The sequence below is a fragment of the Mercenaria mercenaria genome, chromosome 6 (genome assembly GCF_021730395.1).
Source record: "Mercenaria mercenaria strain notata chromosome 6, MADL_Memer_1, whole genome shotgun sequence".
In the NCBI taxonomy this organism is placed as follows: domain Eukaryota; kingdom Metazoa; phylum Mollusca; class Bivalvia; order Venerida; family Veneridae; genus Mercenaria; species Mercenaria mercenaria.
The window spans coordinates 67,733,032-67,755,184 of NC_069366.1; the positions used below are offsets into that span (position 1 = coordinate 67,733,032).

Below are 22,153 nucleotides of genomic sequence, written 5' to 3' on the forward strand. Positions count from 1 at the left end.
AAATGGACCTTAATATATCAAACTTCACCAGTGTGTAAAGGTTTATTTCTTAATATAGCTTTGAGATGCACGGTGACCCCAACAATTCATTTTGAATCTTAACGGCCGATTTGTTTTGTAGATTTTACAACGTGTCTTTTTTTCCATTGCAAAAAGGGGTGGGATAATTCATAGTAACCTACAAGACCTGAAATCCCTGTAACATTCAGTGTGGTATTATATGTTTTATATAGTACCCTCATGTTTTCGCTTTAACTTAATTTCAGAATGCTTAAACAGTATGAATACCCAACGAAATAAAAAGCGGATGCGGTGACCTTTTTATGGCCTTATTTGTCTTAGAAACTAGTGTACTTTAAGATTGCAGAGTATGAAAAAGATCTTAACGGTAGAAAAATGATATACTTAATAATCATTTTATATGACAGAGAAAAATCAATAGCAATACCTGATCAGAGTCCATGAAATCTATTTAGAGGTATCTTACCTTTTGCGTATAGATGATCTAACCATACAGAAGTGAAACACTAAAATAGGTAGGTATCTACTTACATTAATATGTAACCTTTTTAACTGATTACGAAACTTTATTTAGAAAATAAAAACAACGAAAAGAAACATTATTGTCGATAGATCTATATATTGGAAAGTGTACGCATTTTTTAACCTGACAAATAGCATTAATATAATTTATGTTTACAAAGATGGCGTCTCTCTTGGTAAAAAGCTTTTTTTTGTTCGCATGTTTGATTTACTTTCAGAAAATAATGATCAAAAGTCAAAATAAAATTAAAAGCTGTTGTAGAAAAAATGAGAGGTTTAAAGGGTTTCTGTATTTTTCATTAAAGAAATGCACCGAAAACAAAAGTTGGATAGCCGGAAGTAATAAACATATCTGCGAAATGAATCATCAAGGTGAATTGGAGAAAAATAAGTATAGAAACTGGGTGAGAGGTGGACTGGCGTATAAATATCTTAAAGAAGGTCTAGAAGGTTTTGCTGATGACGTGGTTGATCAGGAACACACCAGAATTCTTAGTGCTATCAGTCAAACACCTGGACTCACATGTAACCAATGCTGTCTTAGAAACCTCAGACCGATACATAAGTGTGAGAGGGATCCTGTAACCGGCGGCAACAAATGTTATTGGGGCCAGTCCAACTGCAACTGCCTATATCCAAAGAAACGCCCATGCCATTTTAAAGTGTGTGACAGAATTTTGGAAGACATACTTAAATGTCACGGATCCACACCACCTACTCCTAACTGGAAAAATACAGATACTCAGAAATGGTGTACAGATCCATGGGAGATTGCCAAATGTTTTATCAATGCACCGGGATATTCAGACAAGACAAAGGCAGCTGATATCGACACTCCAGGGTTGCTTCATGTATTTATCAACAACATCAATCTTCAGTCGCGCTTTTCAGACAACATTAATCGGAGTGACACCTTCAGAAAGGTTTCAATAAGATTTTAGCAAATATTTCACTTACGAATTGCATTAAGATATTCTTATTTCGTAGTTAATGTCCCTGAATGATAATTTAAAAGTCATACTTTTAAGTGCAAGTCAAGAATTCAGAAGAATAAAAGTTTATATTCACTTATTGACTAAAATGTAGGGCACTGTTAGATATACATTTTTCTTCTTGGTTATAATGCTAACTACTGATGGCATCAGAACTGTTTTACATCACTTCTATTAAATTAGACATATTGGAAACTTCTGTAAATAAAGCAACTAGTTGGCAAAAATCGATTAAATGTGGGTAAAATGATTATCGTTTCAAAGCCTGATCATGCATGACTATCGAGGCACAGCCTGCGCATGATCTTGCATGACTTTCGTGTCACAGACTTATCTTGCATACCTATCGAGCCACAGCCTGATCATACATAAATTTCGCGTCACAGCAGGTGTTGTGGGTATGGGGGTTTAGCACTTACCTCTCATGAACAGTCTCAATCAAACCGAGTCTGCTATTATTTCCCTTTGTTGCACCATATGCTTCCAAAGGATCTACTTACAAATTTAATTTCTATATAATAGATTAATTATGCATTGAGTGTCTTTGCCTGATCATTAAGTTTATAAAATAGACTGATAACTAATAAAATTTTGTTATAAACACAAATACTGTCTTATTAAGACTTTTGTTACAGCACGACCACACCTTGATTATTACAGTCTGGTCATTTCTGAGCCTAAGCATAACTCGTATGTTACAGTTTGAAAACACGCGTGTCCTAGGCTAATAATGAAATTTACAGCCAGATCATGGCTTGAGTGGTAATTGCACGATTTATCCAACATGACTGTGACTTGTTTGTTAGATAAACATTTTGTTAAAACCAGAAAACCGTCTTATTATGACTGATCATATTTTCTGTTGCCTCGACTTGACTATGACTTGGGTGCCATAATGTGAACGTGTTGTTCATGTTGTTTTTATTTATATCGCCAGATTCTACAAAGAAGAAATGAATTATTCCATTCAGCGACAATGGAGCTGGAAGGCACAAAACTGGATGAATATATAGACGATATAATAGCAATTCTTGAGGATGAGAAAGAATTAAAATCAAGAAACGATGCTCAACAGGCTGTTTTCAAGCTCAAACAGGTATAGTGTAATGTATGAAAAGTTGAAAATATTGACACATTATAAAAAGACTGACATGAAAAAAAAACACATTTATATAGCATTATACTTTTCATTAAATTGTCTAGAATTCACACCAGATTTAGTGAATGCTAGGATTTTACATATTGAAATTCATATGTATGCTCTTTAAACAATATCATACTTTAAGCGATAAAACATTACTGCCGTAATGTAAAATGTCATTATTTTGTAAGTTGAAGCAGAAGTGCTTTATCATTACTACACACGACGAGGTCGAAGTGTGCAGAGATGCTCTAGTCTCAGTTACCAAGAAGTCAGAGGAACTAAAACAAACAATTCGAGACGGTAAAGATGATATTGTTAGGAAACAAAAAGAAGCTACAGGTGCTATTGATGACGCAAAAGAATATATTGGTAAAAAACGAATAGAAGTTACAGACGCTATTCAAGAGGCAAAATGTGACATAGATAAGAAACAAACGGAAGTTGTAGGAGCTATTCAAGGCGCAAAAGAGAACATTCATAAGAAACAAATAGAAGCCGTAGGAGCTATTAAAGACGCGAAAGATGACATTAGTAAGAAACGAAGCGAGGCTGTCGACGCTATACAATGTGCAAAAAATGACATTAGTAAGAAACAGAAAGAGGCTATTGACGCTATTGAAGACGCAAAAACTGACATTAGTCAGAAACAAAAAGAAGCTACAGAAGCAGTTACAAATATTACACAGAAAGCTTTACAAGACGTTCTGCAAGAAATTGACAGACACAGTTTGTACCTAAGAGTTGGACGACTTGAATTAGACAGTTCTACTTCAAATCAGGTAAACTCGTTTTTCTAGGACAGATTTGGAAAGTTGTTAAAGGCTCACAATTCTTTTGTTGATAATGTTGCTGCCACGTTTTTGGTTATGACAGTTATTAAGGGACCTTACATGTCCGCTTGTGTAAGTCGGGTTGGGAAACGGAAGACATGTTAGATAATTTGTTTTAACTAAAACGTTCAAAAGAGACCACGTGGGAGGAACTGTTACACGAGACTCGGTTATCATATTACAGATTTAGGATGCTGCTGGTACAGATTTCCCGGACAACGTTACAGCATTTGAAAGATAATAATCGCTTACGATGGTATATTGACAAAAGAAATGATAGTGATTTATCTCTCTTTTTTGCAAAAATATAAATTGTATTTCTAGATCAATGGTTTGTACGTCATTTGAGAAAAGAATTAACATCCGAAACACAGTATACTGAAGCCTATTGAGCGTTTTCGACAGAAATCGAAATTTTGATATAAAATTATAAAAAAAGAATTGATTAAAAGATATTTCATTTATATCTTATGCTCATTTGCATTGATAAAATTCCCTTCAGGCAATGCACTTATAATACGTGGTAGAAAAATTTCTATGGGTCTAATTTTCGTGGTTTTATAAAATGTTACAGTTTAGCATAATATGTTACAGTTGTGGGGCGCTACTTCTGGATGTGTTACAGATTTAAGATGATCCCTTTTGGAATACGTTTTGACAATATACAACACCAGAATAGTAAATAAAATTTAAACATCATTAATAACGCGTTTATATGTAACAAATATATTATACCAAGTGCATTGTTTCGAAATTCCAAATCAACATCTGTATATCATCCTTCATATGCTGTAACGTTGTCCGGGAAAACTGTAACAGCTACATCCTAAATCTGTAACATGATATCCTCAATAACCGAGTCTTGTGTAACAGTTCTCCCCCGTGACGATGACAAATAGATCTTGGTATTTCGTGGTAAGATTTAATAGTACTGTATGATGTCACTTAAGTGCACGTTTTTTAAGACAAGCTTTTTCTCTTTGGGAAGACAGGCATATTCATCCCTGGCACGTGATCGGTTAAATGTACACTTTTCCAGTTGGGTAGGTAAGGAAAAATGTGTACTAGTATTTCTGTTTATTCCGTTGTTGATGATTATCACACTTTATGGCTTCGTATGTAATATTGAAAACAATCATGAGATAAGTCTATCTGTCTTATTTGGTTCAGCCTTATGAACTTAAAACAAAGATCATTATGTTGCAAACTCCTTACCTGAACAATGATATAATGACTTTGATCGGTTAGTCCATCTTCATAACCATATTATAATTTAAGATACGTCTGCAATCGTTACTAACTAAAACTAATTTCTAAAACTGGTCAAGTTGTTAATATTTTTCAGCGGCTTGCATTACTTGAGAGTAAAGTGGACATATTAGACAATGTACGTCACAATCATCAGAAACAGTTAGACTACGTTGAAAGAAAACAAGGTAACTACATACACTAGAAATAGTTTCACTACCTTTCGGCAGAAGTTAAACATGCCCAGTTAATTTGAGATAAGGTTCATAACTAGATCTGTAGTTAATTACATTGACATGATTCGTCTTGTTACTAGTTCATGGTTCGCACAGACTGGTAGGTTTTCTAGAGATCAACAATGGTCAACATATAAGATTTCATGAAACATTTAAACTAAATATCATAATATGAATATCTAAATGAACGCTAATAAATATTCAATATAACGTGCCCTAAGTCAGTTATGCACGCGGAAAGTTGAATATCGAAATGAACGCTGATATATATTCAATATCACGAGTCATACATCACTTTATGTATACTTTGTTCTTCAAATACACACACGAAGTTGAATACCTAAATGAACGCTGATTAATATTCAATACGACAGTCCGTACACCAATTGTTATACGTATATTTTTCAAATGCACGTGAGAAGTTAAATAAGTATAAATAACACTGGCTGATATATATTTAGTACTGCAGATGATAGTCATTTGTTATAGATATCTTCCTCAAATGTCTTATCTATAATGAAAAATGCTCGTGAAGTTGAAATGTAATATACCGTTCAAAATAGATTTTGTATTTTCATTGATTCAACATTCCGTTAGCCTTTCGCAGCAAACATTATACCAGCTGAAGGCAGAAGGTCATCTTGCTGTATAAAAGGTCATATTCTATTCATGGCTGACATTTGGTGAGAAAGAATGTATTCACGATACAAAACATCATATCCTCTATAGTTTTTGAAACGACAACCAGGACAGTGTAAATGTTCTGAACATCTAAGCTGGGGAGGCTACGTTTTTGGAACGTGGCTTTCCCTGTTGGATATTTTTCCTTGTTTTTTTACTAAAATTGCCCAACCTTTCGTTAAGGTTATAATTTCACAAAATACTTTATGTTTTCACAAAGGTTTAACGTTATCATGAAGATTAATTAGTAACTCGTTCCTATATGTTTCTTTTACAGAACTACAGAAACAGTTGGTGACAATGTACCAGGACCATTACGTGAAAACAGCGATTTCTCCGCTTAAAAGCCAAGACAACAATTTAAACGTAACAGAAATCTATGTATCTCCGAAAATGGTAGTAGAAGACAACGTGAGCAAAAGTGGATCACAGACCACAGAAAAGCCACTGAAAAAGCCAAAGACCAGAATTATACACACATATCGAGAGATACTGCAAACGAATGATCTAAAACACAAAAAGATCTACATAGTAGGTGATGTCGGGACGGGAAAAAGCACATTTTGTAAAATGATGATACAGAATTGGTGTTCAGCAGTTACTGCAGATAATCGCACTACTAACAAGTCTGAAAACTCCCGCAGATCGGATTTTAGATATGAAAATAATGATGACAAATTTTTAGCTGTGAATCGGTGTTCTCTGGTAGACTGTTGTGAGAATGCAGTAAGTGAAAAGTATGTCGAACCCATCATCGAGAAGAATTATGCTCCTGTCAGCAAAAAGGATGAAAGCTCTATCAGCGACAATGGTGAAAGCTCTGTCAGCGACAGTGATGAAAGTTATCTCAGCAGCAATGATGAATGCTCGCTCAGCGACAGTGAGAGCACCTCTTTCAGCGACATTGATGAAGACTTTTTCAGAAAAATTCATATAGAATATGAATATGAAAATGAATGTTTTGATGTAAGTTATGAAAATATTAATGAGATGAAACAATTCGATTTTTTGTTCTTCGTGCCCTTACAGAGAATGTCAGGAATCGGCGACATTACTGAAATGGTCAAAGCAATTGTCACCGCAGCTGATCTTGCATCAGCTGACCTGATAGATAGAATATTTGAGCAAGAATCTGCTCGTTGTCTCGTCGTTGCAGAAGGTTTGGATGAATGGACTCCTCCTAAAGGTGCATCTGTGTTACAACATGTCAGCTTTGGCTTACCAAACAGAGCCAAGGCGCACCATGCCGTTATTGTTACACTTTCTCGAGCGTCAGCGAAAGGACTTTTAAACATAAAGTCTTCTGAATACGACCAAAAAGTGGAATTATTAGGAATAAATGAGAAATCTATGACCAATTTCATTAAAAAATACCTGTCAAAGTTCCACAATACAGATCTGTCTTATGATGCATTCATGGAAAAAACCAAGACGGCGAAACTTGAACATCTAGAGAGAACACCCCTACTTTTGCAACAACTGGTATGGTTATACTGCACCGGAAATGATACTGGAAAATCTGTCAGTGATACATACTGTCATATTGTAAATATCATGCTTGGCTGGTCACAGAAAAGAGAGGAGGACAAAGACATGGATGGAGATCAGATTGGCGTAACGAAACAAGATGATCATATGCAGCTGCCCGGACTGTTACAGAAATTTCCAAGATGTGAAGCGAACAAACGATTTCTGCTCCCGTTAGCGAGAGTTGCGTTTGAGGCATTGACTTCAGAAACGGGATCTAGCACACTCGGTCGATCTCATCTCCAACAGAGAGGTGTTCCAAAAGAGGACATAATTACACTCATAAGGTTTGGTATTCTCGTAGAGAATAACCGTTTCGATCCTACCAAAGAAAATACTCAGATCGAATTCATTCACATATCTTACCTTGAGGTTTTTGCAGCTGTATATGTTTCAAGCCATTATAATGAAAATCAGCGTTCAAAACTTCTAAAAACTATTTTGCAAGACCTCTTTCAAAACTGTAAATCAGCTGCCGACGTTCTACAGTTATCAAATGTACTCAGACTGATTTGTGGGTTATCTCCATTTCTACTACCAGAATTATCAAAATCAATCTCAGATATTGTTAATGAGGACGAAAGTATTATCAGGTTCAGAAACTCAATGTTAAAGTTTGGCTCATTCTGTTATATAAGTGTAACACGTCCGATTCATGGTCTGATACTCGGTTGTCTATCCGAGTGTGATACAGATGATCAGTCGATGTTCACTCTTTGTGACATTATCATCACTTCCGCTACAGAGAAGTCATTTCTGCAAAGGATAATACCGGATAATGTGGTATCTGTGTATGTATTTAGTATCTCAGATGTAGAAGTATGTAGATGGATTGCACGACTGAAAGGACTACAATATTTGTACTTTAGTTTTAGTAGACTCCCGCATAGTGAGATGGAATTAGTATACTCCTTTATACAAGAAGCACCATTAAAATATCTAGCATTGATCTCTGTAAGATGTAACTGCTATAATCATGATCATGGAATTAATCTTTCAAACAATGATCAGCTTCAGAAACTAGAACTTGGATATGGTACGAGAGTGATGATTCCTAACACAAATACTAAACAGCTTGAAATGTTGCGTTTTGTTTCTATCAGTCAACCAGATTTTGAATTTCTACGACATGCCCGCAATCTGACGGAACTACACATTGAACTTAGTCTACATGTATTAGATAAATATCATTTTGACAAAGAAATGGATTCTGTGTTACATACCTTACAGAAACTACGGAGACTCAAGTTAGAGAAGATAAGAATTAGTGACAGTGCTCTTATCGTATCACCCGAAATGAGAAACCTCAAACACATTGATCTGCAGGATGTCAGAATGAGCCTGCAAACATGGTGTAGATTCGTCGATAGACTTCTTACTCTTCAACAATCTGTACATGTGGTTAGAACGGCCGTTAGAACAGACGAACGTGATTACGTTAGAACGAATACTAGGATGTATAAAGTGATAGAAGATGGTCCTATCAGATTTAAATTTAGGACAAAGAAATAATTGTATTCTAGTTCTTTGAACCTCTTGAAATGTACGGATATTGAGAATTATACTTTAAAACATTACACATTAAAAATCAAATTATATCCGACTGAACTTAGAGATACTGTTCAATGTAACGATTAGAACAAAAACAAATATAAGACATTACTTTAAGAACTAACAGATAAGTCGTGCATTGATATATTTTGCTATCAATAACTAACAATTTAAGTTAAGTCTATATGTAAATGTTACAAATGACTTAAACATTACATAATGAAAATGTCAGGCTAATTCGGGAAATGAAAAAATGCAGAAATATTTAATGTTTCTATTTCATTTATTTTTAAAATCTAGACATGTAATATTTATTTTTGTTTGTTTTCAATTTAACGTCGTATTTCAACAGTTTTACAATTATATTACGACAGTCAGTATAACCGGATTTTGTTCTGCACCATTATTTACCTGTTCTTCCAAGTATCTACCTACTTTCCACATGGATACGAAGGCGAAGAACGAAAATGATTTCAGACACGAAAATGAATCATAAGGTTTTGGTGCTAGCGCTTGTAACATCGTAACGCTGTTATCATCACGTTTCGTTGTTTATGTTGTTGATTTCTTTTATATTACATGAGTGCATATATTATAAGTATTCGATTAAAAAATGAAAATAAAAAATTCTATTTTAATTCGTACAGTTTTAATTCTTTTCATTTAAGAAATAATTTATAGCAAAAGAGTGCTTTAACACTATTTATGCACGATGGGCGGTTATACGTCGGGCTGAATAATTTACCGAGGGCGCTCTTTTGGTAAACTATATTCTTACACAACTTGTGAGCAATATTGGTGAGCTATATACGTACACAAAATACTCGCTGTTGAGCTGTTTTTGTAAGCTATATACGTACAGGTGTTTTATATTTGTAAGATTTATCCGTACACAAGAAGTTAATTGGTGAGCAATATTTGGTGGCTATATCCGTACACAAGTCTCACTTGTGAGCTATATTGGGATTCTTCATCCGTACAAAAAAGCTCGCTGTCAAGTTATATTGTTTAACTTTATACGTACACAAAAGACAATCTCGCTGGTGAACTCTACTGGTAAGCTATATCCATACATAAAAGGCTTATTGTTAAGCTATATTGGGAGGCTATATCCATACCAAAAAGTCTCGCAGTTGAGCTACATTGGTAAGCTATCTTCGTACACAAAAGGCTTACTGGTGAGCTATACTGGTATGCTATCTCAGAACACAGAAGGCTCACTGGTTTGCTACACTAAGCTATATCCGAACACAGAAGGGTCACTCCTTAGCTACACTGGTAAGCTATATTCGTACACAAAAGGCGCACTGGTTAGCTACAATAGTTAGCTATAATGGTAAGCTATATCTGTACACAGAAGGCGCACTGGTGAGCTATACTGGTAAGCTATATTCGTACACAAAAGGCTCACTGGTTAGCTATACTTGTAAACAATATCTGTACACAAAAGGCGCACTGGTGAGCTATACTGGTAAGCTATTTTAGTACACAAAAGGCGCACAGGTGAGCTATACTGGTAAGCTATATCTGTACACAAAAGGTGCACTTATGGGCTATACTGGTAAGCTATCTCTGTACACAGAAGGCGCACAGGTGAGCTAAACTGGTAAGCTATATCTGTACACAAAAGGCGCACTGGTGAGCTTACTGGTAAGCTATAATCGTACACAAAAGGTTCACTGGTGAGCTATACTGGTAACCTATATCTGTACACAAAAGGCTCACCGGTAAGCTATACTGGTAAGCTATATCTGTACACAAAAGGCTCACTGGTGAGCTACATTGGTAAGCTATACCTGTACACAAAAGGCTCACGGGTGAGCTATACTGGTAAGGTATATCTGTACACAGAAGGCGCACTGGTGAGCTATTCTGGTAAGATATATTTGTACACAGAAGGCGCAATGGTGAGCTATACTGGTAAGCTATATCTGTACATAGAAGGCGCACTGGTGAGCTATACTGGTAAGCTATATCTGTGCACAGAAGGCGCTCTGGTGAGCTATACTGGAAAGCTATATCTTTACAAGAAGGGGGTACTGGTGAGCTGTACTGGTAAGCTATATCTGTACACAAAGAGCGAACTGGTGAGCTATACTGGTAAGCTATATTCGTACACATAAGGCTCACTGGTGAGCTATTTTGGTAAGCAATATATGTACAGAGAAGGCGCACTGGTGAGCTATACTGGTAATCTATATTCGTACACAAAAGGCTCACTAGTGAGCTATACCGGTAAGCTGTATTCGTACACAAAAGGCTCACTAGTGCGACATACCGGTAAGCTATATTCGTACACAAAACGCACACTGGTGAGCTATACTGGTAAGATATATCTGTACAGAGAAGGCGCATTGATGAGCTATACTGGTAAGCTAAATTTGTACACAAACGGCGCACTGGTGAGCTATACTAGTAAGCTATATTCGTACACAAAAGGCTCACTGGTTAGCTATACTGGTGAACTATATCTGTACACAAAAGGCACACTGGTGAGCTATACTGGTAAGCTATTTTAGTACACAAAAGGCGCACAGGTGAGCTATACTGAAAAGCTATACCTGTACACAAAAGGTGCACTGATGAGCTATACTGGTAAGCTATATCTGTACACAGAAGGCGCACTGGTGAGCTATACTGGTAAGCTATATTCTGTACAAAAAAGGCGAACTGGTGAGCTTACTGGTAAGCTATAAACGTACACAAAATGTTCACTGGTGAGATATACTGGTAAGCTATATCTGTACACAAAAGGCTTACAGATAAGCTATACTGGTAAGCTATAACTGTACACAAAAGGCTCACTGGTGAGCTAAATTGGCAAGCTATATCTGTACGCAAAAGGCTCACGGGTGAGCTATACTGGTAAGGTATATCTGTAAACAGAAGGCGCACTGGTGAGCTATTCTGGTAAGCTATATTTGTACACAGAAGGCGCACTGGTGAGATATACTGGTAAGCTATATCTGTACACAGAAGGCGCACTGGTGAGCTGTACTGTTAAGCTATATCTGTACACAGAAGGCGCACTGGTGAGCTATACCGGTAAGCTATATCTGTACACGAAGGGCGCACTGGTGAGCTGTACTGGTAAGCTATATCTGTACACAAAGGGCGAACAGTGAGATATACTGGTAAGCTATATTCGTAAACATAAGGCTCACTGGTGAACTATACTGTAAGCTATATCTGTACAGAAAAGGCGCACTGGTGAACTATACAGGTAATCTATATTTGTACACAAAAGGCTCACTAGTGAGCTATACCGGTAAGCTGTATTCGTACAAAAAAGGCTCACTAGTGCGCCATACCGGTAAGCCATATTCGAACTCAAAAGGGTCACTGGTGAGCTATACTGGTAAGCTATATCTGTACAGAGAAGGCGCACTGGTGAGCTATACTGGTAAGCTATATTTGTACACAAAAGGCGCACTGGTGAGCTATACTGTTAAGCTTTATTGGTACACAAAAGTCTCACTGGTGAGCTATACTGCTAAGCTATATCTGTACAGAGAAGGCGCATTGGTGAGCTATACCTGTAAGCTATATATATACATAAAAGGCAAACTGGTGAGCTATACTGGTAAGCTATATTCGTACACAAAACGCTCACTGGTGAGCTATACAGGTAAGCTATATCTGTACACGGAAGGCGCACTGGTGAGCTATACTGGTAAGCTATATCTGTACACCGAAGGCGCACTTGTGAGCTATACTGGTAAACTATATTCGTACACAGAAGGCGCACTGATGAGGTATACTGGTAAGCTATATCTGTACAGAGAAGGCGCATTGGTGAGATATACCGGTAAGCTATATCTATACACAAAAGGCGCACAGGTGAGCTATACTGGTAAGCTATATTCGTACACAAAAGGCTCACTGGTGAGCTATACTGATAAGCTATATCTGTACACAAAAGGCGCACTGGTGAGCTACACCGGTAAGCTATTTCGTACACAAAAGGCGCATGGGTGAGCTATACTGGTTAGTTATATCTGTACACAAACGGTGCACTTGTGCGCTATACTGGTAAGATATATCTGTACACAGAAGGCGCACTGGTGAGCTATACTGGTAAGCTATATCTGTACACAGAAGCCGCACAGGTGAGCTGTACTGGTAAGCTACATCTGTACACAAAAGGCGCACTAGTGAGCTATACTGGTAAGCTATATTCGTATACAAAAGGCGCACTGGTGAGCTATACTGGTAGGCTATATTCGTACACAAAAGGCTCACAGGTGAGCTATACCGTAAGCTATATCTGTACATACAGGTGCACGCGTGAGATATACTGGTAAGCTATATCTGTACACAAAAGGAGCACTGGTGAGCTTACTGGTAAGCTATATTCGTACAGAAAAGGTTCACCTGGTGAGCTATACTGGTAAGCTTTATCTGTACACAAAAGTCTCACTGGTGAGCTATACTGGAAAGGAATATCTGTACAAAGAAGGTGCACTGTTGAGCTATACTGGTAAGCTATGTCTGTACACAGAAGGCGCACTGGTGAGCTATACAGGTAGGCTATATCTGTACACAGAAGGTGCACTGGTGAGCTATACTGGTAAGCTATATCAGTACACAATGGGCGCACAGGTGAGCTGTACTGGTAAGCTATATCTGTACACAAAGGGCGCACTGGTGAGATATACTGGTAAAGTATATCTGTACACAAAATGCTCGCTTGTGAGCTATACTGGTAAACTATATTCGTACACAGAAGGCGCACTGATGAGCTATACTGGTAAGCTATATCTGTACAGAGAGGGCGCATTGGTGAGCTATACTGGTAAGCTATATCTACACACAAAAGGCTCACTGGTGAGCTATACTGATTAGCTATATCTGTACAGAAAAGACGCACTGTTGAGCTATACTGGTAAGCTATTTTCGTACACAAAAGGCGCACTGGTGAGCTCTACTTGTAAGTTATATCTGTACACAAACGATGCACTGGTGCGCTATACTTGTAAGCTATATCTGTACATAGAAGGCGTACTGGTGAGCTATACTGGTAAGCTATATCTGTACACAGAAAACGCCCATGTGATCTGTACTGGTAAGCTCCATCTGTACCCAAAATGCTCACTTGTGAACAATACTGGTAAGCTATATTCGTATACAAAAGGAGCACCGGTGAGCTATACTGGTAAGCTATATCTGTACACAAAAGGCTCACTGGTGAGCTATACTGGTAAGCTATATCAGTACACAGAAGGCGCACTGGTGAGCTATACTGGTAAGCTATATCCGTACTAAAAAGGAGCACTGTTAAGCTTACTGGTAAGCTATATTCGTACACAAATGTTTCACTGGTGAGCTATACTGGTAAGCTATATCTGTACACAAAAGTCTCACTGGTGAGCTATACTGGTAAGCTATATCTGTACACTTAAGGCCAACTGTTGAGCTATACTGGTAAACTATACCTGTACACAAAAGGCTCACTGGTGAGCTATACTGGTAAGGAATATATGTACACAGAAGTTGCACTGGTGAGCTATACTGGTAAGATATATCTGTACACAGAAGGCGCACAGGTGAGCTATACAGGTAAACTATATCTGTACATAGAAGGCGCGCTGGTGAGCTGTACTGGTAAGCTATATCTGTACACAATTGGCGCACAGGTGAGTTGAACTGGTAAGCTATATACTACACAAAGTGCGAACTGTTGAGCTATACTGGTAAGCTATATTCGTACACAAAAGTCTCACTGTTAAGCTATACTGGTAAGCTATATCTGTACAACAAGGTCGTACTGGTGAGCTATACTGGTAAGCTTTATTCGTACACAAAAGGCTCACTGGTGAGCTATACTGGTAAGTTATATCTGTACACAAAGAGCGCACTGGTGAGCTATACTGTAAGATATATTCGTACACAAAAGGATCACTGGTGAGTTATACCGTAAAGCTATATTCGTACACAAAAGGCTCACTGGTGCGCTATACAGGTAAGCTATATTCGTACACAAAATGCGCGTTGGTGAGCAGTACGGGTAAGCTATATCTGTGCACAGAAGGCGCAACGGTGACCTGTACCTGTAAGCTATATCTGTACACAAAAAGCTCACTAGTCAACTATACTAGTAAGCTCTATTCGTATCAAAAATGCGCACTGGTGAGCTATAGTGGTAAGATATATTCGTACACAAAAGGCTCAGTGGTGAGCTATACTGGTAAGATATATCTGTACACAGAAGGCGCACTGGTGAGCTATACCGGTAAGCTATATTCGTACACAAACGTTTAACTTGTGAGCTATACTGGTAAGCTATATCTGTACACAGAAGTCGCACTGGTGAGTTATACTGGTAAGCTATATCTGTATACAAAAGGCTCACTCGTGAGCTATACTTGTAAGCTATATCTGTACACAAAATGCTCACTGGTGAGCAATACTGGTAAGGTATATCTATACATAGAAGGCGAACTGGTGAGCTTTTCTGGTAAGCTATACTTGTACACAGAAGGCGCACTAGTGAGCTATACTGGTCAGCTTTATCTGTACACAGAAGGCGCACTGATGAGCTATACTGGTAATCTGTATCTGTACACAAAGGGCGCACTTGTGAGCTTTACTGGTAAGCTATATCTGTACACAAAGGGCGAACTGGTGAGCAATACTGGTAAGATATATTCGTACACAAAAGGCGCACTGGTGAGCTATACTGGTAAGCTATATTAGTACACAAAGGGCGCACTGGTGAGCTATACTTGTAAGCTATATTCGTACACAAAATGCACACTGGTGAGCTATACCGGTAAGATATATTCATACACTAAATTCTCACTTGTGCGCTATACCGGTAAGCTATATTCATAAACAAAAGACTCACTTGTGAGCTATACTGGTATGCTATATGGGTACAGAGAAGGCGCACTGGTGAGCTATACCGGTAAGCTATATATGTACAGAAAAGGCGCACTGACACAAAAGGCTCACTGGTGACTTATACTGCTAAGCTATATCTGTACACAGAAGATGAATGGTGAGCTATACTGGAAATATTCTGTACACAAAATGCGCACTGGTGAGCTATACTGGTAATCTATATGTACAGAAGAAGGCGCAGTGGTGAGCAAAACTGTAATTAATTCTTACAAGAAATGCCACTGGTGAGTTATTCTGGTAAACTATATTTGTACACAGAAGGCGCACTGATGGGCTATACTGGTAAGCTATATCTGTACACAGAAGACGCAGTGGTGAGCAAAACCGGTAATTTATATTCGTACAAAGAACGCTCACTGGTGAGCTATACTGCTAAGCTATATCTGTACAGATAAGGCGCACTGGTGAGCTATACCGGTAAGTTATATAGGTACACAAAAGGCGCACTGGTGAGCTATACTGGTGAGCTATATTCGTACACAAAAGGCTCTCTGGTGAGCTATGCTGCTAAGCTATATATGTATAAAGAAGACGCACTGGTAAGCTATACCGGTAAGCTTTATATGTACAAAAAAGGCTAACTGTTGCGCTATACCGGTAAGCTATATTCGTACACAAAAGGCTCACTGATGAACTATACTGGTAAGCTATATCGGTACAGAGAAGGCGCACTGATGAGCTATACCGGTAAGCTGTATCTGTACAGAAAAGGCGCACTGGTGAGCTATACTGGTAACCTGTTTTTGTACACAGAAGGCTCATTGGTGAGCTATACTGCTAAGCTATATCTGTACACAAAAGGCGCACTGGTGAGCTATACTGATAAGCTATTTTCGTACACAAAAGGCGCACTGGTGAGCTATACTGATAAGCTATTTTCGTACACAAAAGGCGCACTGGTGAGCTATACTGGTGAACTATATCTCTACACAAAATGCGCACTGGTGAGCTATACTGGTAAGCTATATCTGTACATAGAAGGCGCACTGTTGAGCTATATTGGTAAGCTATATCTGTACACAAAAGGCTCACTGGTGAGCTATACTGCTAAGCTATATCTGTACACAGAAGGCGCACTGGTGAGCTATACTTGGAAGATATATCTGTACACAGAATGCGCACTGGTGAGCTATACTAGTAATCTATATCTGTACAGAGAAGGCGCAGTGGTGAGCAAAACTGGTAATTTATATTCGTACAAAAAACGCTCACTGGTGAGCTATTCTGGTAAACTATATTTGTACACAGAAGGCGCACTGATGGGCTATACTGGTAAGCTATATCTGTACACAGAAGGCGCAGTGGTGAGCAAAACCGGTAATTTATATTCGTACAAAGAACGCTCACTGGTGAGCTATACTGCTAAGCTATATCTGTACACAGAAGTCGCACTGGTGAGCTATACTGGGAAGATATATCTGTACAGAAAATGCGCACTGGTGAGCTATACTGGTAATCTATATCTGTACAGAGAAGGCGCAGTGGTGAGCAAAACTGGTAATTTATATTCGTACAAAAAGCGTTCACTGGTGAGCTATACTGCAAATCTATATTTGTCCTCAGAAGGCGCACTGATGGGCTGTACTGGTATGCTATATCTGTACACAAAAGGTGCACTGGTGAGCTATACTGGTGAGCAACATTCGTAGACAAAAGGCGCACTGGTGAGCTATACTGCTAAGCTATATCTGTACAGAGAAGGCGCACTGGTGAGCTATACCGGTAAGCTATATAGGTACACAAAAGGCGCACTGGTGAGCTATACTGGTAAGCTATATTCGTACACAAAAGGGTCTCTGGTGAGCTATACTGCAAAGCTATATATGTATAAAGAAGGCGCACTGGTAAGCTATAACGGTAAGCTTTATATGTTCATAAAAGTCTCACTGTTGCGCTATACCGGTAAGCTATATTCGTACACAAAATGCGCACTGATGAGCTATACCGGTAAGCTGTATCTGTACACAAAAGGCGCACTGTTGAGCTATACTGGTAACCTATATTTGTACACAAAAGGTTCATTGGTGAGCTATACTGCTAAGCTGTATCTGTACACAAAAGGCGCACTGGTGAGCTATACTGATAAGCTATTTTCGTACACAAAAGGCGCACTGGTGAGCTATACTGATAAGCTATTTTCGTACACAAAAGGCGCACTGGTGAGCTATACTGGTGAACTATATCTCTACACAAAATGCGCACTGGTGAGCTATACTGGGAAGCTATATCTGTACATAGAAGGCGCACTGGTGAGCTATACTGGTAAGTTATATCTGTACACGGAAGGCGCACTGGTGAGCTATACTGATAAGTTATATCTGTACACAAAAGGCTCACTAGTGAGCTATACTGCTAAGGTTTATTCGTATGTAAAATGTGCACTGGTGAGCTATACTGGTAAGCTATATTCGTACAAAAAATGCACACTGTTTATCTATACTGGTAAGCTTTATCTGTACACAGAAGGCTAACTGTTGAGTTATAGTGGTTAGCTATATCTGTACACAAAAGGCGCACTGGTGAGCTTACTGGTAAGCTATATTCGTACACAAAAGTTTCACTGGTTAGCTATACTGGTACGCTATATCTGTACACAAAAGGCTCACAGGTGAGCTATACTGGTAATTTGTATCTGTACACAAAAGGCTAACCGGTGAGCTATACTGGTAAGCTATATCTGTACACAAAGGGCGCACTGTTGAGCTCTGCTGGTAAGTTATATCTGTACAGAGGAAGTGGCACTGGTGAGCTATTCTCGCAAGCTATATCTGTTCACAGAAGGCGCATGGTGCGCTACACTGGTAAGCTATATTCGTACAATAAATGCTCACTGGTGAGCTGTACTGGTAAGCTATATCTGTACACAGAAGGGGCACTGGTGAGCTATACTGGTAAGCTATATCTGTACACAAAGGGCGAACAGGCGATCTATACTGGTAAGCTATATTCGTACACAAAAGGTTCACTGGTGAGCTATACTGGTAACCTATATCTGTACACAAAGGGCGCTCTGGTGCGCAAAACTGGTGAGCTATATTCGTACACAAAAGGCTCACTGGAGAGCTATACCGGTAAGCTATATTCGAACACAAAAGGCTCACTGGTGCGCTATACCGGTAAGCTATATACATAAATAAATGCTCACTGGTGAGCTGTACTGGTAAGCTATATCTGTACAGAGAACGCGCACTGGTGAACTATACCGGTAAGCTATATCTGTACACAAAAGGCGCACTGGTGAGCTATACTGATAAGCTATATTCGTACACAAAAGGTTCATTTGTGAGTTATACTGCTAAGCTGTACACAGAAGGCGCACTCGTGAACTATAGTGGTAAGCTATATAAGTACAGAAAATGCGGACCGGTGAGCTATACTGGGAAGATATATCTGTAAACAAAAGGCGCACTGGTGAGCTATACTGTTAATCTGTATCTCTACACAGAAGGCGCAGTGGTGAGCAATACTGGTAATATATATTCGTAAACAAAACGCTCACTAGTGAGCTATACAGGAAGCTATATCAGTTCACGGAAGGCGCACTGGTGAGCTATACTGGTAAGCTATATCTGTACACCGAAGGCGCACTGGTGAGCTATACTGGTAAGCTATATCTGTACAAAAAGAGAGCACTGGTGAGGTATACTGGTAAGCTATATCTCTACACAAAGGGCGAACTGGTGAGCTATACTGGTAAGAAATATTCGTACACAAAAGGCGCACTGTTGAGCTATACAGGAAAACTATATTCGTAAACAGAAGGCGCACTGATGAGCTATACTTGTAAGCTGTATCTATACACAAAAGGCTCATTGGTGAGCTATACTGGTAAGCTATATCTGTACACAAATGACGCACTGGTGAGCTATACTGGTAAGCTATATTTGTACACAAAATGCTCACTGGTGAACTATACTGGTAAGATAAATCTGTACACTGAAGGTGCACTGGTGAGCTATACTGATAAGATATATCTGTACACAGAAGGCGCACTGGTGAGCTGTATTGACAAGTTATATCTGTACACAAAGGGCGCACTGTTGAGCGGAACTGGTAAACTTCATTCATACACAGAGTACTAACTGGTGAGCTATACTGTAAAGCTATATCTGTACACAGAAGGCGCACTGGTGAGCTATACTGGTAAGCTGAATTCGTATACAAAAGGCTCACTGATGAGGTATACTTGTAAGCTTCATCTGTACACAAAATGCGCACTGGTGAGCTATACTGGTAAGCTATATCTGTACACAAAAGGGTCACTGGTGAGCTATACTGCTAAGCTAAAGCTGAACACAGAAGGCGCACTCGTGAGCTATAGTGGTAAGCTATATAAGTACAGAGTAGACGCACTGATGAGCTATACTGGTAAGCTATATCTGTACACAGAGGGAGCACTGGTGAGCTATACTGGTAAGCTATATCTGTACACAGAAGGCGCACTGGTGAGCTGTATTGATAAGCTATATCTGTACACAAAGCCCGCACTGTTGAGCGGTACTGGTAAGCTTTATTCGTACACAAAATACTCACTGGTGAGCTATACTGTTAAGCTATATCTGTACACAGAAGGCGCACTTATGAGCTATACCTGTAAATTGTATCTATACACAAAAGGCTCATTGGTGAGCTATACTGGTAAGCTATATCTGTACATAAATGACGCACTGGTGAGCTATACCGGTAAGCTATATTCGTACACAAATTGCTCTCTGGTGAACCATACTGGTAAGCTATATCTGTACACAGAAGGCGCACTGGTGAGCTATACTGGTAAGCTGTATCTGTACACAGAAGGCGCACTGGTGAACTGTATTGATAAGCTATATCTGTACACAAAGGGCGCAATGTTGAGCGGTACTGGTAAGCTATATTCGTACAGAAAATACTCACTGGTGAGCTATACTGTTGAGCTATATCTGTACACAGAAGGCGCACTGGTGAGCTATACTGGTAAGCTAAATTCGTACACAAAAGACTCACTGGTGAGGTATACTTGTAAGCTACATCTGTACACAAAATGCGCACTGGTGAGCTATACTGCTAAGCTATATCTGTACACAAATGGCACACTCGTGAGCTATACTTGTAAGCTATATTCGTACACAAAAGGCTCACTGGTGAGCTATACTGTTAAGCTTAATCTGAACACAGAAGGCGCACTCGTTAGCTATAGTGGTAAGCTATATAAGTACAGAGTAGGCCCTCCTGGTGAGCTATACCGGTTATGGTATATCTGTACACTGGTGAGCTATACTTGTAAACTATATTCGTACACAGAAGGCGCACTGATGAGCTATACTGGTAACCTATATCTGTACACAGATGGCTCATTGGTGAGCTATACTGGTAAGCTATATCTGTACACAAATGGCGCTCTGGTGAGCAATACTGGTAAGCTATATTCGTACACACAATGCTCACTGGTGAGCTAAACTGGTAAGCTATATCTGTACACAGAAGGCGCATTGGTGAGCTGTACTGAAAAGCTATATCTGTACACAAAGGGCTCACTGGTGAGCGATACTTGTAGGCTTGATTCGAACTCAAAATGCTCACTAGTGAGCTATACTGTTAAGCTATATTTGTACACAGAAGGCGCACTGGTGATCTATACTGGTAATCTATATTGGTATACAAAAGGCTCACTGGTGTGCTATACTGGTAAGCTATATTCGTACACAAAAGGCTCACTGGTGAGCTATACTGGTAAGGTATATCTGTTCGCAGAAGGCTCACTGGTGAGCTATACTGGTACGCTATATCTGTACACAAAGGACGCGTTGGTGAGCTATACTGGTAAGCTATATTCGTACTCGAAAGGCTCACTGGTGAGGTATACTTTTAAGCTATATCTGTACTCAAAAGGAGCACTTGTGAGCTATACTGGTAAACTATATCTGTACACAAAAGGCGCACAGGTGAGCTATACTGGTAAGCTATATTCGTATACAAAAGGCGCACTGGTGAGCTATACTGGTAAGCTATATATGTACACAGAAGGCTCACTGGTGAGCTGTACTAATAAGCTATATCTGTACACAAAGGGCGCACTGGTGAGCGGTACTGGTAAGGTTTATTTGTATACAGATTGCTCACTGGTAATCTATATTGTTTAGCTATATCTTTACACAGAAGGCACACTGGTGAGCTATTCTGGTAATCTATATTCGTAAACAAAATGCTCACTGGTGAGGTATACTTGTAAGCTACATCTGTACACAAAAGGAGCACTTGTTAGCTATACTGGTAAGCTATATCTGAACACAAAAGGCGCACTGGTTAGCTATACTGGTAAGCTATATTCGTACACAAATTCTCACTGATGAGCTGTACTGCTAAGCTATATCTGTACACAGAAGGCGCACTCGTGAGCTATAGTGGAAAGCTATATAAGTACAGAGTAGGCGCACTGGTGAGTTACACTGGTAAGCTATATCTGTACACAGAAGGCGCACTGGTGAGCTATACTCGGAAGATATATCTGTACACAAAAGG

General features: G+C 39.0%; 1 protein-coding gene across 1 annotated transcript; it reads left to right on the forward strand.

Moving 5' to 3' along the window:
* Nucleotides 1-455: 455 nt before the first annotated feature.
* LOC123548696 (uncharacterized) lies at nt 456-9,390 on the forward strand. Its single transcript, XM_053546238.1, has 6 exons — nt 456-536; nt 849-1,466; nt 2,473-2,631; nt 2,868-3,458; nt 4,855-4,945; nt 5,952-9,390. The coding sequence occupies exons 2-6, from the start codon at nt 903-905 to the stop codon at nt 8,711-8,713; spliced, it is 4,167 nt and encodes a 1,388-aa protein (XP_053402213.1). The 5' UTR covers nt 456-536; nt 849-902; the 3' UTR covers nt 8,714-9,390.
* The last annotated feature ends 12,763 nt before the right edge of the window (nt 9,391-22,153 follow it).

What these genes read in the sequence shown, in the direction of transcription:
- LOC123548696 (XM_053546238.1), top strand. Translation starts at nt 903, where the DNA reads ATGAATCATCAAGGTGAATTGGAGAAAAATAAGTATAGAAACTGGGTG. An exon ending in CTGTTTTCAAGCTCAAACAG is followed by an intron (nt 2,632 to 2,867) that starts GTATAGTGTAAT and finishes TTATTTTGTAAG; the next exon opens with TTGAAGCAGAAGTGCTTTAT. An exon ending in CTACGTTGAAAGAAAACAAG is followed by an intron (nt 4,946 to 5,951) that starts GTAACTACATAC and finishes TTTCTTTTACAG; the next exon opens with AACTACAGAAACAGTTGGTG.